This window comes from Balaenoptera borealis (genome assembly GCF_965194805.1).
Source record: "Balaenoptera borealis genome assembly, chromosome: 8".
NCBI classification, from domain to species: Eukaryota; Metazoa; Chordata; class Mammalia; order Artiodactyla; family Balaenopteridae; genus Balaenoptera; species Balaenoptera borealis.
The window spans coordinates 90,899,902-90,926,357 of record NC_138865.1 but is presented as its reverse complement, the minus strand read 5'-3'; the positions used below and the strand labels follow the sequence as shown (position 1 = coordinate 90,926,357).

At 36.2% G+C, this 26,456-nt stretch overlaps 1 protein-coding gene across 7 annotated transcripts in view; it reads right to left on the bottom strand.

Annotated features, from left to right (window-relative positions):
- The window catches only part of INVS (inversin), a 158,296-nt gene that overhangs the window by 121,014 nt on the left and 10,826 nt on the right, over window positions 1-26,456 (bottom strand). For all 7 annotated transcript variants that reach the window (XM_082403825.1, XM_082403822.1, XM_082403823.1 and 4 more), the window contains exon 3: window positions 18,824-18,990. In XM_082403825.1, coding sequence (XP_082259951.1) covers window positions 18,824-18,990 — 167 coding nt within the window. The remainder of the gene's footprint in view (window positions 1-18,823; window positions 18,991-26,456) is intronic.

Below are 26,456 nucleotides of genomic sequence, written 5' to 3'. Positions count from 1 at the left end.
CTCTTTGAGTCTCAGTTTCTTCATCTATGCCATGTGATACTCTATCATTCTCAGCCAAGTAAGAAAAAGGAGTAGAGATGTAAGATAAAAGAGGGTAAGTCGGGTAAGTCTAAAAAAGCAAAAAACAACAACAACAGAAAAACAATCTTAGTCCTGAATTAGAATAGGAAGTGATAAAACTGTATTTTTATTAAAAAATATTTCCAAGCAGTGTCCACTGTAAAGGCTTAGAAACAATCACCAACCCAGTAACAACGGGTTGTTGAGCACCTCTAGACTTTAGATTATAGTCTCCAAATACTTTTTCCTGCTATAGGAAACGCAGTTCCTTGGAGAAGTGGCTGATTCCAGATCTGGAGCAAAAAATATTTGGAAAATTTGGTCGTAGCAGATAGCAAGGGAGCTATCAAATCATAGGATCATGCCAAAAGGATTTAGGAACCAACTTGAAGGACCTCTCTCAACCAGAGATGGAGTAATTTGAATATCAGTTAAGGATAATAATGTCACTGGACTGATATAGCAAATATGTTAAAATGATACTAAAGGGACTTCCCTAGTGGTCCAGTGGTTAAGACTCTGCGCTTCTACTGCAGGGGGTGAGGGTTCGATCCCTGGTCGGGGAACTAAGATCCCACATGCCGTGTTGCGCAGCAAAAAAAATTTTTAATTTAAAAAATAAATAAATAAAATGGAATCAGGAAGGCCTGAAGGAGAGCTCTCACGCCTGTACCAGTGTTACAGCCTGCATAACCAGCAGGAATAAGGAAGATAAAAATTATATTAAAAAAATGATACTATCGAATCCTATGCCTTGTTCATAATGATATTAAAAAGGAAAAAAGAAAAAGATTAATTGGTCATCATGGGGAGACTCAGGAAACCAATGCATTTTGAAAACTAGTAAATAAAGAGAAAGAATTAAGGATTTATTCTTCCTTTTCTATATGAACTATATATACCATTGAGTAATCTAATAGCAGATAAGGGTTAGTTTCTCTTTGATGAATTATTCCAGTTAACAACTGTAGAAGGGATGGTAGAATTAGAATATCACCCTTTTGCAATACCTAATAAACAACTGGCTTTGGGCATTGAACATCAATAACTGCTAACATCACAAAAATAGAGACAATGAAACATTATGTTTCTCCTTGATGAGAAATGTATCATAACCATGAAGTGGTTTAGCCAAAAAAACTGAACCTGAATCAGATGAAGCCTATAGATAAAATAACTAATTTATAGGGAATACAGAAGACAGAGGAGCAAGTTACCTATACCCAGGGAGAGAATCAACATAATCTGGACTGAGAGAATCAGTCCTGACCAAGATATCAAGTTACGGTAGGAGTTAAAACACAATTACAAAAAACTGTAAGAAAAAAAAGAAAGAAAGATGGAGGGAGAACCTATAGATTAAAAAAGACTTAAAAGACATAAATAAATCACAGTATATTGCCCTTTTTGGATCTTAATTCAAACAAATGTAAATCAACAAACAAAAACATTAGACAATTCATAATTTGAATATCGATGGGCTATTTTATGATACTATGCTACATAATTCTTGCTAAATTTTAATAAGTATCACAACGATTATATTAAAAATCATTGTTATATAAATAAATATTGAATATAATGATATAATTCCTGGGATTTGCTTCAACATTGGAAGGGGAGAAGTTCTTCCTAATAAAACATTTAAAAAGATATGAGGCTTAAAAAAACCTTAGTGTCAAATTCATTGACTTCTCTCATATCTGTAATCCATCAGTAAATTCAAAATATATTTAAAATTGAACCACTTTTTACCATTTTCACCACTTCCACTCTGGTCCAAATCAACATCATCTCTCAGCTTCCTATTAGTTTCCCTTTTTCTGCCCTCATCCTTTTGACAGTCTATCCTCAGCACAGCAGTTAGAATGAGACTTTCAACATACAATCTAGATTATACTTTCTGTGCTCATACCCTTCAGTAACCTTCCTCTCTCGTGCAGAGGAAAAGCAGAATTCTTAAATATCCTACTGGCCCTACCTGACCTCTGACCTCCTGCTCACATCACTAGCGCCCACAGTGGCCTTCTTGCTGATGGATCCTGGTAAATACCAAGCATGCTCCCATCTCAGGATCTTTGCACGTGGCATTCTCTCTCCCTGAAAGGTTTATTCTCTCATTGCCTTTAGGTCACTTAAATGTCAAATGTTTGCTTAATGTTACTTTTTAAAGTGAGGTTTATCCCCATCACTCTCTTTAAATTTGCAACCCCTAGGCTCCCTATCTCCTTCACCTGCCTTATTTTTTTTCCATAGCATGTATCCCCATCTGACATAACTTATTTTATAATATTTATTAATTTGTCTTCCACCAACAAAATATAAGCCCCTTGAATGCAGGGGTTTTGTTCTGTTTTGTTCACCGCTATAGCCCAAACGTATAAAAGAGTACCTTATGATTAGTAGATGCTTAATAAATATCTGTTCACTAAATGAATCCTTTGATTTTCAGACCAGTGCTCTTTACAACTATACTTCTCAATTAAGCTTGTGGGGTGAAGGGTGGGCTAACATGATAGGTGGTGCCTATATTTGTTACTGACAAAGCTAAGTGATCTGACTATTCTCTTATTTGGGAGCATTTGGGAGGAGATATCCATATTTACTAAAAAACAGGAAGGACATCAAGGTAGGCTAAGTGTTAAACTCAAAATGGATCGAAGACCTAAATGTAAGGCTGGACACTATAAAATTCTTAGAGGAAAACATAGAACACTCTTTCACATAAATCGCAGCAATATCTTTTTGGATCCACCTCCTAGAATAATGAAAATAAAAACAAAAATAAACAAATGGGACCTAATTAAACTTAAAAGCTTTTGCACAGCAAAGGAAACCACAAACAAAACAAAAAGACAACCCACAGAGTGGGAGAAAATATTTGCAAATGAAGTGACCAACAAAGGATTAATCTCCAAGATATACAAACAGCTCATGCAGCTCTACGTCAAAAAAAACAAACAACCCAATCAAAGAATGGGCAGAAGATCTAAATAGACATTTCTCCAAAGAAGACATACAGATGGTCAAAAAGCACATGAAAAGATGTTCAACATCACTAATTATCTGAGAAATGCAAATCAAAACTACAATGAGGTATCACCTCACACCAGTTAGAATGGGCATCATCAAAAAGTCTACAAACAATAAATGCTGGAGAGGGTGTGGAGAAAAGGGAACCCTCCTACACTGTTGGTGGGAATGTAAATTGGTACAACCATTATGGAGAACAGTATGGAAGTTCCTTAAAAAAACTAAAAATAGAACTACCTTATGATCCAGCAATATGATCCACTCCTGGGCATATATCCAGAGAAAACCATACTTTGAAAAGATACATGCACCCCAATTGTTCATTGCAGCACTATTTATAATAGCCAAGACATGGAAACAACCTAAACGTCCATCGACAGATGAATGGATAAAGAAGATGTGGTACAAATATACATATACACAATGGAATATTACTCAGCCATAAAAAAGAATAAAATAATGCCTTTGCAGCAACATGGATGGACCTAGAGATTATCATACTAAGTGAAGCAAGTCAGACACAGAAAGACAAATGTCATATGATATCACTCATATGTGGAACATAATTTTTAAAAAATGATACAAATGAAGTTATTTATAAAACAGAAACAGACTCACAGATTTCGAAAACAAATTTATGGTTACCAAAGGGGAAATGTAGCAGCGAGGGATAAATTAGGAGCTTGGGATTAACATATACACACTACTACATATAAAATAGATAACCAACAAGGACCTACTGTATAGTACAGGGAACTCTACTCAATATTCTATAATAACCTACATGGGTAAAGAATCTGAAAAAGAATGAACATATGTATATGTGTAACTGAATCACTTTTCTGTACACCTGAAACTAACACAACATTGTAAATCAACTATACTCCCATAAAATAAAATAAAAAGATATTCTTTATCATAAAAAAAAAAAAATAGGGTAAGTGTTAAGCCACTCCTGTTGTAAGCAGAATACAACCTAAAGCTGGAGGGCGGTGCCATGGGATGGAATTCCACAAAGGTGGACTACGGTCATTGCTTTACATAGTAGTTATAGGTCCACAAAGCTCTGTTAAGTGTCCAAACAACATTGTGGCCGAAACTGTAGAGTGCCTGCCTAACATCTACACCCATCTTCTTCCAGGCTAACAGAACCCTGATTTTTGTTGATCCTTCTTTAAGTGGTTTTGTCCTTCAGAGGAGGCTGGGCCCTCATCAAATCCAGACAGCGTCTTTGATTGATATAAACAATCATGGCAGTTTTATTCTCCTTGCCTAGAGAGTCAAAGAGATAGAAGGAAAGTCTGCCACAGGGCTTCTGGGAAGGTTTTTCTTGATGTTGTAAAGGTGAAAAAGACAAGAATGTTCAATTTTTCTGATTCTAGATATTGTGGTCCGTGTGCTATTCTTCCCCCAGGAAAAATTTAAGTCCAGCTCATTGGTGAGAGTCAAGTCAGCCTGGATGCCTTAATGTTGTGATCCAGATAGCAAAACTCAGTTTTCTGTCTTGTTGCTGTGATCTAGTCCCATCTGGTACCTCAAGGTCTAGCAAAGGGATGCCTATCTATCCATCCATCCATCTATCCACTCAACAGTATTATGGTCTTAGGTATTGGGGCTCTAGTTATGTTCTTTATATACTAACTTACAAACCTGCCTAGTATCCAAATTTCTTCAAGCCTTGTCCTTTGTGAGTTCTCCCAGGGGATGGTGTACTGTCATGGCTCACCTGCTCTTCCAATTTTGTGGCTGAGGTGTCACTGAAAAATTACCCACTTTCCTGTCTCCACATCTCAGTGTGTTTTTGTACTCTAGGATACCACCCATAATTTCTGGCTAGATTTTCCCTCATTTTCTGCCCATCCCCGTGATGTCCTCAGTCCCAGGTACTCCAAGTCTAGCTTGTCCACTGTCAATTGAATTACAAGTTCCACTTCTGACAGATCACACATAACATTTCACTTTTTTTTTTTAACTCCAGGAGATAATTTAAAAATATTATATAAAAAAATTTCTCATTATTTGTTACAGCTACATAACGTTCCATTGTGTGGATATACATTTGTTCATTCAATCAGTTCTTTAAAAGGACATTTCCCTTCATGCTTTTTCTATTACAAATACTGCTGCAATTGAATAGTCTTGTGCATACACCATTTCTTATTTTTACCAGTGTATGTTTGGGATAGATTTCTAGGAGTGGAAATGTTGGGTCAAAGGTAAATGCATATTCTTGTTAATTTTGCTGGATATTGTTTAGTTTTCCTCCATAGGGATTGTACTATTTTTCATTCCCTCTAGCAACAGTTTTGCCATCAGAGCATACTGTCGAACTTTTTGACTTTTGCCACTGTAACATACGAAAAACATGTTATTGTAATTTTAACATGCATTTGTCTTTTGATAAACAATGTTGAGCGCATTTTTCCATATTTAAGGGTCACTTGCATTTCCTTTTCTGTGAACTACCTATTCATATCTCTTGTTCATTTTTTATAGAATCATTGGTCTTTTTCTTCTCCATTTTATATATTAGGGATATTAACCTATTTGATTTTTTTGTTTTTAATTTATTTATTTATGGCTGCGTTGGGTCTTCACTGCTGCACGCAGGCTTTCTCTAGTTGCGGCGAGCGGGGCTACTCTTCGTTGCGGTGCGCGGGCTTCTCACTGTGGTGGCTTCTCTTGTTGCGGAGCATGGGCTCTAGGCACACAGGCTTCAGTAGTTGTGGCACACGGGCTCAGTAGTTGTGGCTCGCAGGCTCTAGAGTGCAGGCTCAGTAGTTGTGGCGCACAGGCTTAGTTGCTCCATGGCATGTGGGATCTTCCCGGACCAAGGCTCGAACCTGTGTCCCCTGCATTGGCAGGTGGATTCTCAACCACTGCGCCACCAGAGAAGTCCGGGATATTAACCTATTGTTAATGACATAGCTTGCAAATATTATTTCCCAGTTTGTCTTTCTTTTTCTTTGCTTATGATGTTTTCCAGAGGGAAAAGTCTTTCTTACTTCTATGTAGCCATATTTATTAATCTTTTTCCTATCACTTCTTTATTTTGATTCAGAGATAGGTTTCCCCTATTCCCAGATTATGCACTGTAAACATTCATGGTATTGTTAACATTTTATAATATGTATACAGATTACCATTCAATTAAATAACAATTTAAAGCATACACCTGGTGCAAATATTTGCACACTCACAAACACACAAAGATTTTACTAGTTTACAATCAGTACAGCATTGAAATGACCAGTTACATACACGGTTAGAAATTTATAGTCATTACTTCAAAGTGTAGTCTGATATTTTAGCCCAAATTCCTAACAAATTGTTTGCAAAGAGTCAGTCGGATGAATGACAAAGAGATAGAAAGGATTCGAATAAAAAATTGAAAGAATACAAACTATATTTTCTGATATCCAAAATTGTTTGAGATAAACTGAGTATACTCAGTAAATTTCCTTAAAATGAGTAGTTTTATTTTAGCTCTATGATGTTAACTTTATGATGATTCAGAATCGAAATACTTTAAATATTTAGACAGAGGTTGAATTTAAATACTTCAAGATATATAGCGCAATGCCTCAAACATATTAAATAACAAAAATTTATTTGTTGAACAAAATGAATGAATTACACACTCATCAGAATTGGAATGGCAAACAAGTACACTCTGACAGACTATATAAAATTTTTCAAGAAGCCTGGTTACCACTGATGACATAGTTTAGACAAGTATAAAGAAAGAATAAAATAATCTTTTAAATTGGTGAAGTTAATTTTAGTAGTAGTGTTTCAATGATTAAGCTTTCCTGCAGGCAGGTTCTATTTTGATATTAAAGATTAGGATGAGAATCTGGTGACTCATGTGTGGGAGAGATGACAACTATACTGGATGAGAGACTCAAGAACCAAGAGGACCTTGACAGGTTGCACGATGAACCCAATTCAATTCACCAAGCATTAACTGAGTATATGTTAAGTACTAGGCACTGGAAATAAAAAAGATGACTATGGCCCTCTTCCTGATATTAAGATGCTTACTGTCCATGGGGAAATCAAATGGGTAAACAAATAAATATCTTTTGGTGCGATAGGTGATATAACAGTAGTTGAGTACACAGGTACTGGAGGAACAAAGGAGGGAATGGTAAACTCTACCTAAGTCAGTCTGGCAAGTTCAAAGAAATGATTAAATATAGGTATGATAAAATGCTATACTTGAGTCCAAAACCACAACAATATGAATACAGGATGAGTTTAATCAGTAGGAAGTATAAAGTAGACTTTAGAGGTTTTGTTTGAAAAATTTTCAACATGAATCAGCTATATTTAGTTGCCAAAATGCCAGAGATGAATGCCATGCTATACTCTGTGCTCATCAAACTGGCACTGTATTCTGTTCTAGGTGTCTTATTTTAAGGGGAATTTAGGCAATTGTGTACATATACGGTGAAAGGGATCAGGATGGAACAGAAACTTGAAAACATATTATATGAAGAAGGAATGAAGGAATAGATAATAGTAAAACTGGAGAAAAATTTCTTTACTTGGCCAAAATGATTATTTTTTATTAAGACGTGTCAGATCATGTCATTCCTTTCCTCGAAACCCTCCAATGCCTCCTTTATCATTCAGAGTAAAAACATACTCCTGACAATGGCCAAAAGGCCCTACTGAGTCTGGCCCGCATTTCTTCCTTGTCCTCATCACCTACTGTTCTCCCCTTGCTCACTCATTATAACCACACTAGCCTCCTTGTTACTCCTCAAACATTCCAGGCATGCTCCCACTTTAAGGTCTTTGCTCTGACTGTTCCTCCAGCCTGGAATGAAAGAAGGTTCTTCTCTCAGCCATTCACATGGCTAACTTCCTCACCTTCTGCAAGTCTTGCTTCAAATGTCACCGTCTCAATGAAGACTATCTTGATTGCCTTATTTAAAATTCTAACTTGCCCTCCCCAGGTGCCTTCTCCCTGGCTTTCTTAATCACCCTTACTTTGGCATTTTTGTCGTATTTCTGTTATTATATTAGTAAGTGATCATCTGGGCTTTGTAAAATCTTAATGGTCAAAAGAGGTAGAAAGAGTCCTATGATTGGTCACAGGGAAAATATTGTGCCCAGGGGCTGACAATATTCATACTATAGGAATAATAAGCCCCCTGATTTCCACTCATTCAATTCTGAATAGTAAAATACAGGTAGGAAAAAGACAAGAAGAGGAAATTATTTGAACAAATACAGTTCTATGACATAAGAAGGTAATTAGCAAATTAATGCTCAAATTTTTTTGAAATTGATGTTATATACAAAATTAATTTTTAGACGTTTAAATGAAAGTAAATGGATCTGAAGTTCCTTTTTATCAGCTGTAAAAATATTCACTGGTCCTGTGCCCAGAGTTTAAAAGAAATCAGCATGAGTCTAATGAAAAACAAGCTGTAGGTCTCAGGGAAATTCAATATATACTCTTTCTTTTCCTTTTAGTTTTTGATTGGTTTCCATGGGAATCTAGGCTTGTGGGGATCTCTAATCTATTCATGGAAAGCAGATGCTTGAATTTTCATGACAGTAAAAGTGGGGGTCAGTGATGAGATAAAGATGATTAGAAAATGAATATGGTTGTAGGAAACATGATCATGTTCAAAACAAAATGCTGCAAGCCACGTAGATTTAAACAATCTGCAAGGCAGTTCTACTGTGTTTGAGAGGTATTATGTCATAAAGAAAGAAAACACTGGACTTAAAGGCATTAGCTCTGGTTTCAAATTCTGAATCTGGCCCATAAGGAAGAAGCCCTTAGGAGAGCAGTTCTCCTGGGTTCCCTTACCCTGCTGCTCTCTGCTTGAGCGCCCCTTTCCAATAAAGTCTTTCGCTTTGTCAGGAAAGAAGGAGAGGAAGGAAGGGAGGGAGGGAGAGAGAAAGGAGGAAAGAAAGAAAGGAAGGAAGGGAGGGAGGGAGGGAGGGAGGGAGGGAGGGAGGAAGAAACGAAAAGAAAGAAACCTTTAGGTATTTCTTTGGGGAGTTGACAGGGAAACTGACTGGATCTGAGAATTACTCTAAGACAGAAGAACCAGAGGCCTGAGAAAGTAAGCTGCAGAAGAGTAACTCCTCTTTCAGTGGAGCATTATCAGGAGCACTGAGCGGGGAATCAAAAAAAAAACAAGATAATTCCTGACTCTGCAAATGACAAAGTGCCTTGAAGAACTCAAACTAGACCTCAGTTTACTTCTATAGAAAATAGTTAATATTCAACTATTCTAACTGCTAAGAAGCTACTATGAAACTAAATAATTTTTTTCTTACTAGAACTATGTTACAACTCAAAGTAGTGATTTCAGTGAAGATTTGCTGACATGCTGTTTCTTGTGACAATAAATTTCATCTATGCAGGTGGAAGTACATTAACTATAATCAAAGTATTAAAGAATGGACAGGTTTTTATTTCAGTTCTCAGATTTGTTTAAAAATAGACCAATCTGGGTTTTGGTTGGAACACTCATTTGAATATAAGACCCTAATTATTTGAAACCAGGTTCTAAACTGGAAAGCCAGACGAAAGGTTTAGATATAGTTTCTAAATACTCAGAAGAGGACAAAACCGATGCTAGTTTGAAAACCTCAGAAGTTAGAATGTAATGAAGCAAAGATTCTTCAGACTTAGACTCTGTCTGCCTGGAAAAGGGAGCTTAGCTAAGGTTGAAGTCAAATGGGGTAAACTGCAAGGGTTGTCTAACATAGCCCCTCTCAGTCCAGAGATGTCTTGAGAGATCATTAAAATTCCAGAATATAAGGGTTTCATATGCTCAGACTTTCCTACATTTCTAGGTAACGTGGGCATTGCAAACGTCTTTTGGTGCGTTCTTTTAGAAGCACACCAACATCTAAAACCCCACTTGCTTACTCTTCAGATATCCTCTGGCAACACAGTTTGTGGCAGAGTGAGCAGCTATTAAATTGGTTTTAAATAGATTGAGTGAATACAGCCACAGAGAAACCTGGAAGTACCCACTAAATACCCCAGGCCATCTTGTTGCTTGCTCAAGTTTAAGAACCACTGGATTAGAGCACAGATACAAGGCTTCCAGATAGCTCCTGAGGTGAAGGCTGGGGAAATGTGACCTGAGTGCTTAAAAGCCTAAGCCAGAAACAAACAACCCAATAAAAAATGGGCAGAACACCTAAATAGACATTTCTCCAAAGAAGACATACAGATGGCCAAGAGGCACATGAAAACATGCTCAACACTGCTAATTACTGGAGAAACGCAAATCAAAACTACAATGAGATATCACCTCATACCAGTCAGAATGGCCATCATCAAAAAGTCTAAAGGGGCTTCCCTGGTGGCACAGTGGTTAGGAATCCGCCTGCCAATGCAGGAGACACGGGATCGAGCCCTGGTCTGGGAAGATCCCACATGCCACGGAGCAACTAAGCCTGTGTGCCACAACTACTGAGCCTGCGCTCTAGAGCCTGCAAACCACAACTACTGAGCCCGTGTGCCACAACTACTGAAGCCCGTGTGCCTAGAATGCTCCGCAACAAGAGAAGCCACCTCAGTGAGAAGCCCGCACACCACAATGAAGAGTAGCCCCCGCTCGCCGCAACTAGAGAAAAGCCTGCACGCAGCACCGAAGACCCAATGCAGTCATAAATAAATAAATTAATTAATTAAAAAAAAAAAAGTCTACAAACAATAAATGCTGGAGAGGATGTGGAGAAAAGGGAACCCTCCTACACTGTTGGTGGGAATGTAAATTGGTACAGCCACTGTGGAGAACAGTATGGAGGTTCCTTAAGAAATGAAAAATAGAACTACCATATGATCCAGCAATGTCACTCCTGGGCATATATCCAGAGAAGAACATGGTTGGAAAGGATCCATGCACTCCAATGTTCACTGCAGCACTATTTACAATAGCCAAGACATGGAAGCAACCTAAGTGTCCATTGACAGGTGGATGGATAAAGAAGATGTGGTACATATATACAATGGAATATTACTCAGCCATTAAAAAGAATGAAACAATGCCATTTGTAGCAACATGGATGGACCTAGAGATTATCCTACTAAGTGAAGTGAGTCAGACAAAGAAAGACAAATATCATATGATATCACTTATATGCAGAATCTAAAAAAAAATGATACAAATGAACTTATTTACAAAACAGAAACAGACTCACAGACTTAGAGAACAAACTTCTGGTTACTGGAGGGAAGGGTGAGGAGGAGGGATAGATTGGGAGTTTGGGATTGACATGTACACACTGCTATATTTAAAACAGATAACCAACAAGGACCTACTATATAGCACAGGAAACTCTTCTCAGTACACTGTAATAACCTAAATGGGAAAAGAATTTGAAAAAGAACAGATACATGTATATGTATAAGTGAGTCACTTTGCTGTATACCAGAAACTAACACAACATTGTTAATCAGCTATACTCCAATATAAAATAAATTTTTTTTAAAGTATAATAATGAATAACAACAACAACAACAACAACAAAAAGGCCTAGCCCAGGAACCATTCTTGCTTCCATTCTCCTTTTGCCTACCTACAAATGATGGTCACCAAGTTCTAGACATTTTATCATTTTTTATAATATACTTTTATTGAGGTATAACCTATATATAATAAACTGCATAAGTCTCAAGTAAACAGTTTGATAAATTTTTATGTAAGTAACACACAGATCAAGACATAGAACATTTCCAGCATCCTGAAAGATTCCTCATGCCACTCTTCAGTCACTACCTATCTCTTGGGTAACCACAAATCTGATTTGGGTCACCATATCGTTTTGCCTGTTTTTAAAATTCATATAAATAGCATATATATCTGACTTCTCTCATTCGACACGATGCCTATGAAGTTCATTCATGTGGTTGAATGTATCAGTAGTTTGTTCTTTTTTATTGTGTAGTATTCCATTGCAGGAATACACCACAATTAATTTACTCATTTGCCTGTTGATAGGCATTTGGGTTGTTTGCGTTATAAGAACATTTGCTATTTCAAACAAAGCTGTCATGTATGTTCTCATACATGTCTTTTGGTGGAAAAAAGCACTTATCGCTCTTAGATATGACTGGCGTTGGGGTGTGAATTGCAGTGATCGTGTGTGTGTGCATGTGTGCACATATATTTTTAACTTTAGTAGATATAGTTGGTTTTTCAGAGTGGATGTTATCAATTTACATTCTTACCAAAAATATTTGAGAGTTCCATTTGTTCCATACCCTCACCATCAGTTGGTACTGTCAGACTTTTTCATTTTAGACATTCAAATGGTTGTGTGGTGGTATCTCATTGTGGCTTTAATTTGCATTTCCCTAATTAATGATGTTGAGCACCCTTTCATTTGTCTTTTGGGCTTTTGGCTATACTCTGTGTAAACTAGGGTTACATGTTTCAACATGAATAAATCTCACAAACATGTTAAGTCAAAAAAAAAAGCAAGTTGGAGAGTAACACACAGTATAATACCATTTACATAAAGATTTTAAACATGCAAAATAATATTATTGTTTCTGGGCATGTAAATATATATAAAGTAAGAGTAGAAAAATACACATGGGAATTGAAACCACAAAAATTAAGATAGACTAAGGTGGCAGAAGAAGAGGGGAATGGGATTTAGAAGATAAAAAACTTCAAGTTTTATTTCATTTTAAAAAATCAGAAGTAAAAACTTAAAAAAATTGAGGTTCATCTCTTCTGGATATTAGGTACCTGAGTGTTTTTATATTATTTTCTATTCTTACCTATAAGTTTAAGATAATTAATTTAAAAATAAGACAGAGAACATTCAGGCATATGCAAAGGCAAAGTGAATGATGAATAATTTATTAAGAGACGAGAACTGAAAGGAGAATTGACTCCATTTCCTCATCCAATGGCTAAATGGACTAGAAGATCCTAAAAGATCTTTCTGTTTCTGATGTCTACTGATTCCTAAAGACTAATTTGATGTGTACATGTGTATTGCAGCATGACTAATAGCAATAACATTGATAACTTACACTTCTAGAGGGTATATTTCTCCACCAAGCAGAATGCTTTATATCTAAGAACTCATCATTCCTATGTGGTGGACAGGGAGAGGTATTGTCCCATTTTATAATAAAGAAATTGAGGCATACAAAAATTATATTTGTTGAGAAATTAAGCTCACAGAGTGTTGTAAAATCCTACTTACAAAATTATGTGTTGGGGTGGATAATGAACAGGAATAAATAATATATAATTTAAACTCCAACAGTTTTGAAGACTATACCATTCATGATAAATTTATCTGATGTTCACATTGATTCATTCATTCCTTCATTTATGTATTCATTAAACAAACATTAACTGAGTCTTTATTAAATGGCAGGAACTGTGTTAAGACTGGAACTATAAAATCAAATAAGGGACTTCCCTGGTGGCGCAGTGGTTAAGAATCCACCTGCCAATTCAGGGGACATGGGTTCGAGCCCTGATCCGGGAAGATCCCACATGCCACGGAGCAACTAAGCCCGTGTGCCACAACTACTGAGCCTGTGTGCCACAACTACTGAAGCCTGTGCGCCTAGAGCGCATGCTCCGCAACAAGAGAAGCCACCGCAATGAGAAGCCCACATACCACAACGAAGAGTTGCCCACGTTTACCGCACCTAGAGAAAGCCCGCGCGCAGCAATGAAGACGCAATGCAGCCAAAAATAAAAATAAATAAATAAGTTAGTTAAAAAAAAATCAAATTAAGACATGACCTCTGCCTTCAAACAGCATTAGAGGGGGTGAAATATAGATAAGTGAAATCCATGGTTAATTGTTAGGTAAGGAGTTATGGTAGAGGTATATGTACTGAGGAGGAATAATAGAATACAGAGTTGAAGGGGACCGGGTAGGGGTTGTTTGGTGTTTAAGTGTTGAGTACGTGTAAGATAAGGAAACCAAATACTGTTAGGTGGTATTAAGTTTTCCAGAAAAGTTTCAGAGGTATTCTACTTTTCTCCTTTACTTTTTATAAGTCATTAACATGGAAACAACATATTTTTAAAACTGAAAATTAATATTTAATTTTCATAGATGAATGAGAATTCTCTTTGTAAACCAAAAAAGAAAAAACAACCCAACCACAACCTGAAGTTTCTTTAATTTTTGTGTTTAACATGATATAATTTTTCAAAGTGGGTAGTCTTAATCTTCTTGAAGCCAAATTAATAACCTCTTGGAAGATTAAAAATGCATAACTATTAAAATTTAGTGAGATTGTGAAAACTTTTTTTTAATCCTTATCAACAAATAAATGTATCTGTGGAAGTCAGAGAAATAGTAGCTTCCCAGGAGCAAAACATTTCTAACAATTAGATATCTTTTGTGAGAAACCCAGAAAAGGTATGATTGATTGCTTTCTTGGATTAAACTGAGGGTACTAAATGAAAAACAAGTTAGGTACAGATGTTCAGTATATTGAGATTAATTTTATTCTCATCGGTATCATTTCCTTAGCTGCTTGGACTGACAGCAATTTGTTTCCAGAAAAGTGAATACGTGTCAAAATAACTAAGTCAATCAACACAGTTCAGTAAGTTTTTCCTATATATGTATTTTGAAACTGGACAAATGTTTCTAATAAACAAAATGTCTAGCATTTGTATTCATAATGACTTTCTATATAAGTAACATAAAACGTATTCATTCGTTCAACAAAGACATATCAGACACTGTGTTAGACTCTGGGGGATTCAAAAATAAATAAAACAAGTCTCCTCCTGGAGCTCCAATCTAGTGGGAAAGAGGCAAGTACATACAAGATAGTGGGGCTCTAATAGAAACACAAACAAAATGCTACGCGAACGTGAGTTTTTCTTACTAATCAATCTAAGGTGCCATAACATAGTTCACTATCACAAAAAACACAAAACCATAATAAATAATATATGAGAATGGTTGATCTTTGGGTCAGGAATAATAACAATGCTATTTACATGTTATGGCTGCTGATATTTTATAAAACACTTAGGTATATTAATATCACACATAGGTATACGTACCTTACAGTAGATAGGCCAATTTTAATTATCACTTAATATCTTTATCTATGGTCTTTGTAAGCAACTTAAGAGTAGGAATCATGTCTTTCATCTTTGCATTCCAAGACCTAGCACAGTGTCTGTTGCACAGTAACAGTTTTAACATATGTTGAATGAATGCATGCATGCACATATATACGAATATTGATGTTACATAAATAGCACACTTCTGAGTTCACAGACAACAGAATTAAGTGCAACAGACAATACTTGAAAAGAATATTTGATATCCAAAATATGAGAGAGGTTCACTAAATAAAGGGATGTGAAGTTTACTAGGGATCGGTACTGACAGTATCTATTTATAGCAGACATGTGATTCATTTTTTAATATTCTCTCTAGATGTATAATCATGATACACAATAGACACTTGGCAACTACTTATTGAATGAACAGTTCTACCTCCACAGTGTATCTATTGGATCCAACTGTTCCTCTCCATTGGCCTGAACTGTAATAGCTTTCTATGTACCTCCATTCTTGTCCTCTTCCAAAGTAGCTTTAGTTGCCATATTTGTCCCCCTAAAATAATTTGATCACGTAACTTCCATTCTCAAATTTCCTAAGTAGCTCCCTAGAATTCAGGACCCTTCATTTAAAAAATGTAATTAAAAAAAAAAAACCAGCATAGGAAGTGCATAGTACAAAAGTCTGGCACTGGCACACAGCAGATACTAAACAGCTAAACATTAATGAGCTAGGTTGTCCTGGGAAAATTAGTTATTCCTATGTTTTAAAATGAGAATGGATCCCTACACAAAAATCAATTTGTTATGTATTAAAAGATTTAAGTAGAAAAGAAAATATAGGATAATGTAAAAACAATCTCTGCTTAGCTCTGTTTAGTCTACTAGCTGTTGTTTACTGCTAGGCTTCTTAGAGCCTCACCCTATACAAGCAGAGTTTAGGCAACTGCTAATGACTTGAGAGGAATTTGTACTCAGGTTTTCGGGTTCCTTCTCCGTGGTCCCCTTCTCTTCAGGAGTTTGCCCTTCAAGTTCCAGCTACTGCTAACACCAAACTACACCTGGGTTTCCCCAGCTGACTAAGAATCCTGCTTCCTGCTAGGGTTGTATTCTTTTGCATTCCAATTTGGAAAATGCCTTGAAGGAAAAAGCCAGGATAAATGCAGAGCTAATTTCATGTGCTTCCCTTCTCTGAACCATCCTGCCTATGCTGACTGCTCCCAGTGCCTTCAAACAATATGTTTTGTTCAGTTTTCAGATGTGTTTGGCAGATGAGCTGGTCTAAAATAGGTGGTCGTGGTGAGAACTTATGCCTAGTCATGAAAGTCTCGGGTTGGTTGCTCCTTTTTGTGATTTCTTCTTTTATATCTTTAAATGTTCCATCAATGGTTAGTTTATATTGTGTTTCTAATGGTGCCAATATCTGATGTTTTTGATAGAAATCTGTTTATTGTTTCAGCTGACTCTCCTTCACGGTAGATTGATTGCTCATGTGTTTGGTGATCTTTCACTGTGAGGTCATGTTTGGTCTGTTTTAATATGGGGGAATCCTGGAAGTTAAAGGTGAAGATATTTTTTCTAAGAGAATTTGTGTTTGTGTCTGCTCTGCTTAGAGGCAGGGTGGGCTACAGAGCCGGGACATATCATCTCCAACTATTTTTGAAAATTATTTCTAGATCGTCCACCATCTTATCCCTGCCCGAAGTATACTACCTCTGATTTCTTAATCATGGTGCTTTTGCATGAAGCACAAAACCAAACACAATACCCAGGTTTGATCTGGACAGAGCGGAGTATTAAAGAATGATTATCACCCTTGTTCTAGAAATTCTACTACCGCTGGTATAGCTTAAAGGTATATTACGGCTTTTGGCAAACATGCAAATACAAACAGGAACACAGAGATGGGGAAACGCATAATTATCAGATAGTTGATAGAACATGAAACTTGTTACTTATGAAATCAGCTATGTAAACTGTGACATGTAAATCATAGTTCTATTTATTCTTTGACACTAAAGAAATCACTGCTTAAAAAAGTAAAGGAGAAACAAAAGGCAAACAGAAACAACGCACTGCATCTCACAGAGAGACTTAGCAGCTCAGATGTCTGGTTGTGCTCTCCCCTTCTCTCAACCTTTTCCACATTATACCTCTACAAAAACGTCATACTGTTGGACCATCAACTTAAATTCTTTTTCTTTCCTCACATGATCCACTTGATGTGCAGTTAGTTTCCCCCAACTTACATTTTTAAAGTTGAGTTTTAAACCTAAGTGAATCACAATGAAAAAATCTAAAGTGTGTCAAATTCTTAGTGCTGGGGCTATTCCCAATCTGAAATGTTTATTTTTTTAATGATAACAAGTTAAATAGAGTTACCCTTCCTGAGTAAATAATTTTAACAGCTGACAAGCCTAGGTGAAAGGTTATAAATACCTGAGCAGTAGTTAAAACTGAGATTGAAAATGAGAGATTTTTAAAAAAATTACTGTAATGAAAAGCAAATTCAAGAGCAATAACTTTGGAAATAACCTGACAGACTTAACTGATAAGAGCATATAACTAGCATATTCAGAAGTATATCTTAATGTCAGTCTCTTTTTATGCTTTCAACTAATGAAAAGGTATTTTTCTAACCCCTCAATTAATCAGCTATATCTGGTTCACATTTTTTAATGGGAAATAACTCTAATAGTTTCTGCTGGATCTAACTAATTTTCATTGCTTTTTATTTCCAAAATACATAAGTCTAAAATAACAAGGAGAAAAATATATGGAAATATTGGAAATATTGGAAATATATTTTATAGACCAAAATTTTATGGTGAGAAAAATCATTTTCAGATAAATAAGTCTTCAAATAAATTTAGAAGCTTCCCATTTTATTTATTTTGATATGTTTAATCCTAAAAAACTGAGCTCTTAACAAGCCTTTGAAAACTTGACATCATTTATACTAGCAATATAGATTTAGAGTTTTAAAAATTTGAAAATACATTTCAGAAGATAAATTTCTTTTATGCTCCCTAATGCCACATACTTTATGGGCAACTACAACTTTTTATTGTAAAAGTAACACGCATTAAGGAAAACATTTTAAACAATGAAAAGTACCAAAATTCATATATATTCCCAATATTTAAACTCAACCACTATTGAGATATATATACATTTCATATATATATATTTTGGTCGTACCGCACAGCTTTTAGGACCTTAGTTCTCCAATCAGGGATCGAACCCATGCCCCCTGCAATGGAAGCGTGGAGTCCTAGCCACTGGATCGCCAGGGAACTCCCAAATCCAACCACTGTTGACAATTTAGTGTGTGGTGGTTTTCTTTTTTTCTTTGCCTTTTCTTATGCATAAATTGATTTGTAATATAGTTTAATCATATTAATACATATAATTTTATTTCCTTTTTCCCAACTTAACTTTAGATCAGAAAATAAATTCCATCGCTGGAGGAACTTGGATAAGTGAAAGCAGCCACTGATGGTTATCTGTGCTTACTCTCCGCAGTTTAAAGATTACAGTTTTTAGAGAAAACATATGAAACTAAGAGTTATATACCTGTGATTTCTTTACCATCTGTCCATCTCACAGTTCCATTAATCAGTTAACAAATACCACAGAAAAGGTTTACTCTTCACGGTAGTTTTACTTCTCACCTTTTGAGCTGCAAGATGGAGGGCTGTTCTCTGGCTATGGTCAGTTTTATTAACATCTGCTCCTGCCTTCAGGAGAGTATCTGCACAATCCAGTCTGTCAGCCAACACACAATACATAAGTGGTGTTCTCCCAAATTGATCTTCTTTGTCTTTAAGGGCAGAATTTCCTATGAGGATAAGAAACAGATAGTGATATTTGATAATTATTGTTGTTATTACTAATATAACTGTGAACTATATTTACTAGCTGTTTCTTATCAAGTACTGTGGTAAATGCATTAAATATATTATCTCATTTTTACTCACCCTATGAGATAGATATTACTGCCCTTATAGTATAGGAAACTGAGACTTAGAGAAGTTAGGTAACTTGTACACATTACAATGACAGTAGGTGGTGAAGCTAAAATTCAAACTGATTGTTGACTTTAAAGGGTATCTTCTTAACAACTCTGTCATACTAAATTAACATTTTGAGATATGAGGTTATTTTTTCCTCCCTTACTCCTTCTGTGAAAAAATACTTAGTGTAGATCATACACTAGGCATTGTGGTATGTCTTTGAGATCTACAAAAATGAATCATGGTTGGCTTCCCGTTTTAGACTATATGGAGCAAATGTATACTATCATGATTCTCCTGTTACTTAAAACTAAACACCTCAGGCAAAATAAATGAAAGGTGGTGAAAAGAAGGCAAATTGGTTAGGGAACTATGAAACTTCAGGAACAACCCGGTATTGAGTTCCCTGATTTTTTTTGTTTTTTGGGTTTTTTTTTGCCTCCTACATAAAGCCAGCCTGGGTGCTAAAGTAGCTCACCAGAAATACCAGTGGGCACATACACAAAATTCCCCAAGAAGCCTGCTCTCTCCAGTCAAAATACTGGGAAGCAAGTAGCTCTGCAGGAGTGAACTCTTTTGACTATACTTCTGCTACTCAAAGCACATACAACAAAACAAATTGTACCTCTTTTCCTCTCCAATGGATACTGCAGAGACTGTGGGGAGGAGCCCTATGAAGCACTGTGCCCTGAATTAGGCAAAGGATAGCAACAAGGTGGTATCTTTCCCCAACTAGAGAGTGGGGAAAGGTTATGGAGAGGAGGAAGCTAGAGAAAGCAATTCTTTAAATCAGTGCATGATGCCATGGATAACTGAGCAGTCCATATGTGAAACTGACCAGAGTCAAAATAGCAAAAGCTTTGAGAATGGAACTCTTGGTGGGATGCTTCCCACGTTCTAAATTGGCCTGGGTAGCACAAAAATGGGGCAGACCAGAAAATAACTTGCAAGAGCTCTCAAAACTAACTTGACATTTGAACCACAGTCTACAAAATTGGAACAAAATATTCATTCTAAACCTAAACAGATGGTCAGTGTACTAAAATAGGAGATTTAAAGTAGGATCCAGAGTCTCATAACATAATACACAAAATGTCCAAGATATAATCCAAAATTACTAGACAAACCAAACACCAGGAAAATATTAGACAAGAAAACACAATCAGCAGGCACCAAAACTGTGATGATACAGATATTAGAAATATCTGACAAAGATTTTAAAGCAACAGTCATAAAAATGCTCTGACGAGCAACTATGAATGCTCTTGAAACAAATGGAAAAATCCAAAGTCTCAGCAAAGAGAGAAAATATAAAGATGAACCCAGTGAAAAATTTAGAATAATAAATGTTTAAAAATAAGTGAAATACCAGACTTCCCTGGTAGCACAGTGGTTAAGAATCTGCCTGCCAATGCAGGGGACACGGGTTCAAGCCCTGGTCCGGGAAGATCCCACATGGCGCGGAGCAACTAAGCCCGTGAGCCACAACTACGGAGCCTGCCCACCGCAACTACTGAGGCTGTGCACCACAACTACTGAAACCCACATGCCCAGAGCCCGTGCTCCACAAGAGAAGCCACTGCAATGAGAAGCCCATGCACTGCAATGAAGAGTAGCCCTCACTCGCTGTAACTAAGCCTGCACACAGCAAAAGACCCAATGCAGCCAAAAAAAAAAAAAGTAAAAAACCAAATAAAATAACCAAAATAAAAATCTCACCTAATAGGCACAATAGCATAATGGAAATGACAGAGGAAAGAATCACTGAACTTGATGACAGACCAATAGAAATTATTCAGTCTGAACAACTGATAGAAAAGATAGAAACAAAAAGAATCAACAGAGTCTCAGGGCTCTGTGGGATAGTAACAAAGTTTTTACCATTTATATCATCAGAGTTCCAGAAAGAGAGGAAAAAGAATGAAAGGCTGAAAACATATTTGAAGGAATAATGGTTAGAAATGTCCCAAATTTGGTGAAAGACACAAACCTACAAATTTAAGAAGTTGAACAAAGCTCAAACAAAATAAACCCAAAGAAATCCATACTGAGTCAATCAAAATCAAGCTTCTGAAAACTAAATTCAAATTACAGTGTATTTCTCATAAGAAACTATGGAGGCCAGAAGGCAATAGCACAACATTTTTCAAGTGTTGGGGGGAGGGGGAAGAACTGTCAACCCAGAATTTTATATCTAATGCTTGCATAGGGCCAGGGGTAGGGAGAAAAGAGGAGGAGTGTTTGAGGGGTCATAGCTAAAGGGTACAGGGGTTTTTTGGGGGGTAATGAAATAAAATCAATTATGGTGATGTTTGTACAACACAACTCTGTGAATATACAAAAACTACTAAATTGCACACTTTAAACTGGTGAATTGTATGGTATATTGGTATGGTGGATCTCAATAAAGCTGTTACAAAACACTCTGCTACATACACATTAAAATGGACTATTAAAAACATTTAAGAAATGCAGAGGAAGACAGAGGAAGAGAAGGAATGGGGGATTGAAAAACAGAGGAAACAATATGTAATAAGTTGGAAATCTTAAATTCTAACATTAATGATTCCATTATTGGCAACTGGTATAAGCACACCAATAAAAAGATGAAAAAAAAAAAGGGGCTTCCCTGGTGGCGCAGTGGTTGAGAATCTGCCTGCCAATGCAGGGGACATGGGTTCGAGCCCTGGTCTGGGAAGATCCCACATGCCGCGGAGCAACTAGGCCCGTGAGCCACAATTACTGAGCTTGCGCGTCTGGAGCCTGTGCTCCGCAACAAGAGAGGCCGCGATAGTGAGAGGCCTGCGCACCGCGATGAAGAGTGGCCCCCACTTGCCGCAACTAGAGAAAGCCCTCGCACAGAAACGAAGACCCAACACAGCCATAAATAAATAAATAAATAAATAAATAAATAAATAAATAAATAAATAAATAAAGGAGGACCCAACTATATGTTGTTTATAAGAAACTCACTTGAAATATAATGGCATAAATAGGTTAAAAGTAAAAGAATGAGCACAAATATACCATGTGAACACTAATCAAAAAAGCTGGAGTGTCTATATTAATATCTGATTAAGTAGACTTCAGAGCACAGACAATTACCAGAGACAAATAGAAATATTATACAATGATAAAAGGTTCAATTCATCAAGAATACATGACAATCCTAAATGTGTATGTACCAAACCACAGAGCTTCAAAATACACATAGCAAAAACTGGGAGAATTGAAAAAACACTTGAAAAATTCACAATTAGAGCTGGTAACTTCAACACCGCTCCCTCAATACTTGTTTGAACCACTAGAATGAAAATCGCAAGGATAAAGAAGAAGCGAATACTATCATAAAGCAGCAGATATACTGGTAATTATTGAACATATTATCCATTGACAACCAGATACACAGTCTTTTAAAACAACCATGGGACATTTACCGAAATAGACCACAGATTGGTCATAAATGTTAACAGATTTGAAGAAGCGAATTCATATAAAGTATGTTCTCTGACCATAATGTAATTAAACTAGAAATCAATAACAGAAAGATAATTGGAAATCACTGAATATTTGGGAATTATTCAGTGATTAATTAATTAACTATGATTATTTAACTATGTGTTCAACACATAGACAATCCATTGGTTAAAGAGAAAATCTCAAGGGAAATTAAAAAATACAGTTAAGTGAATGAAAATAAAAATACTATTGTAAGATTCCTACCCTACACATGAGGGGAGCTTAGAAGGAAATATACAGCATTGAATACTTGTATTAGAATAGAAGAATAGTTTCAAATCAGTGATCTATGCTTCTACCTTAGGACCCTCTCCCCCCAAAAAAAAAGAAAAAGAAAAAAAAAAAAGAGCAAATTTAACCCAAAACAAGCAGAGGAAGTACATAATAAAGATTAAAAGTAGGGATCAATGAAATTAAAGTCTGAAAAACACTAGAGAAAAATCAGTGAAGCTAAAAGTTGGTTCTTGGAAAACATCGATAAAATTGATAACTCTTCAGTCAGATTGATCATTAAAGACAGAGCAGACAAAAATTTCCAATATCAGGAATTGAAATAGGGATATCACTACAGAGCCTGTAGACATTAAAAGGAAAATAAGGGGATATTATAAATAATAAACAATTTTATGCCCATAAATTCACGATTTAAATAACAAAAAAAATAGACATATAAATCAATAGGACAGAGGTGAGAGTACAGAAATAGACTCATATATATGTTCAATTGATTTTTTTGGAGTAACAAGTATTCTTTTATTTATTTATTTTAAAATTTTATTGAAATATAGTTTATTTACAATATTGTGTCAGTTTCAGGTTTCGAGCAAAGTGATTCAGTTGTACATACATACATACATATATATATATATCTTACATTCTCCTCCATTATAGGTTACTATAAGATATTGAGTATAGTTCCCTGTGCTATACAGTAGGCCCTTGTGGGTTATCTATTTTATATTTAGTAGTATGTATATTTTAATCCCAGACTCCTAATTTAATCCCTCCCTGATCAATTGATTTTTGACAAAGGTGCAAAGGCAAACCAATAAACAATTTTTTAAACAAATGGTACTAAAAATATTGGACATCCATATACAAAAAGGAAAAACAAACCAAAACCTCTCAACCTATACTTTTCATCATATATAAAAATTATCTTGAAATCAATAATAAATTTAAATGTAAAATCTCTATAACTACATAAAACTTTTAGAAGCAAACAAAGATGAAAGAAAATCTCTGTGACCTTGAGTTAGGCAAAAATTTCTTAGATATGATACCAAAGAACAATCCATTAAAATATCGATAAATTGAATTTCATCCAAATTTAAAACTCTGCTTGAAAGACACTGTTAAGAAAATGAAAACACAAGCTGCAAAAATTAGGAGAAAATATTTGCAAAACACATATCTGATTAAGCCTTCTATCCAGAATAAAGAAAGAACTCTTACAAGTGAATAATAAAAAGACTGATAATGGATTTCCCTGGTGGCGCAGTGGTTAAGAATCCGCCTGCCAATTCATGGGACACGGGTTTGTTCCCTGGCCCAGGAAGATCCCACATGCTGTGGAGCAATTAAGCCCGTGAGCCACAACTACTGAGCCCGTGTGCCACAACTACTGAAGCCCCTGTGCTCTGGGGTCCACATGTTGCATCTACTGAAGCCTGCGTGCCTAGAGCCCATGCTCCAAAACAAGAGAAGCCACCACAATGAGAAGCCCGCGCACCGCAATGAAGAGTAGTCCCCGCTCGGCACAACTAGAGAAAGCCCACATGCAGCAATGAAGACCCAACACAGCCAACAACAAAAAAAAAAAGACTGATAATGACATTATAAGATGGCCAAAAGGTTTGAATAGACATTTCACCAATTAAGCATATGAAAGGATGCTCAACATCATTAATACACAGGGAAATACAAATCTAAACCACAATGTGATGCCAATACACATCTATTAGAATGGCTAAACCAAAACCAAAATAAACCTGTCAATACCAAATGCTTGGTGAGGATGTAGAACAACTAGAACTCTCAGACTTTGCTGGTAGGATTGGTATCATGGATGGTACAGCCACTATGGAAAACTGTTTGCCAGTTTCATAGCAAGTTAAATATACACTTACTACATGGCCCAATAATCTCTTCTAGGTGTTTATTACTCAGGAAAAATAAAAGCATGAGGCTTATGTTCACATAAAAACCTGCATGTGGATGTTTATGAAAGCTTCATTTATTATTGCTAAAAACTAGAAACATCTCATTGTCCTTCAACTGGAGAATGACAAAAGAAACTGTAGTACATCCATACAATAGAATACTGCTCAGCAATAAAAAGGAATGAAGTACCGATCTACTCAATAACATGGAAAAATCTCAAATGCATTATGCTAAGTGAAAGAACTCAGTCTCAAAGGGTACATATTGTATGATTCATTTACACGGCATTCTGGAAAAGGTAAAACCACGGGACAGAAAACAGTGGTATCTAGGGGCTGAGATGCGTGGAGGGATTGATGATAAAGGGACATGGGGGAATTTTGGGGTGTGATGGACCCGTTCTACATCTTGACTGTGGTGGTAATTACATGATCATATGTTTGTTAAAATTAAATAACTGTACACTGCAAAAGTGTAAAAAGCTCCATAAACTTTACTTAAAAACAACACCAAAAAAAAAAGATATCATGGCTCTTGCCATGTACTTTAAGTGAAAAAATTTTGTTACTTTCATCACAAACAATGACCAGGTATTCACACACTGGCTAAAGGTAATCATATATGAGTTGAGCATGAGGGAAGCCAGTTACTTTTAAGGTATTTTGGCATGAACTGCTAATGGGGGAAGAAAACTGAGCAAATGAAATATTTGCTTTGGGGAAATACAAATGCTAGATGAAGAAAGAGAACGTGTCACACTTCTGTCTGAGTTGTTTTGTTCCTGAAACTAAGCTGTTTTAGCTCTAAATATTTCAATATATATTTAAATTTTGTATATATTGGGACCCAGAAGTACTTCATAGCTTCTCAGATAACTCACTTTGCTAATCCATGTTTCCATGTATGCTGGTAATAAATCAAGAAAGGTCACTGCTCCTGAAATTTGAAAGAGCTTTACAAAATACTTAGGTTGTGTATAGTAACTACTGGAAGAGGCAGGGTTTTTGTTTTGTTTTGTTTTTTTCAGAATCTTCGTTTTGAAGATGAGGCAAGTTTTGCATTTGACTCAACATATCTGATAACAGAAGCTCTTATGCACAAGTCTTCTGAGTGGTCACGCAGTGCTAGGTATTATTTATTTATTTATTTATTTTTGAAACATCTTTATTGGAGTATAATTGCTTTACAATGGTGTGTTAGTTTCTGCTTTATAACAAAGCGAGTCAGCTATACATATACATATATCCCCATATCTCCTCCCTCTTCGTCTCCCTCCCACCCTCCCTATCCCACCCCTCTAGGCAGTCACAAAGCATCAAGCTGATCTCCCTGTGCTATGTGGCTACTTCCCACTAGCTAGCTATTTTACGTTTGGTAGTGTATATATGTCCATGCCACTCTCTCACTTCGTCCCAGCTTACCCTTCCCCCTCCCCGTGTCCTCAAGTCCATTAGGTATTATTCTCTATACAAAGACCTCCAATATCTAATCCAGAAGATTCCAGAGATTCTATCACTGCATTTATAGATAAGGAATCATTTAAACCCAAACTCATTAACAGAACTAAAATGTATTACAGGTAGAGCATGTTCCTTTTATCACTTGAGCC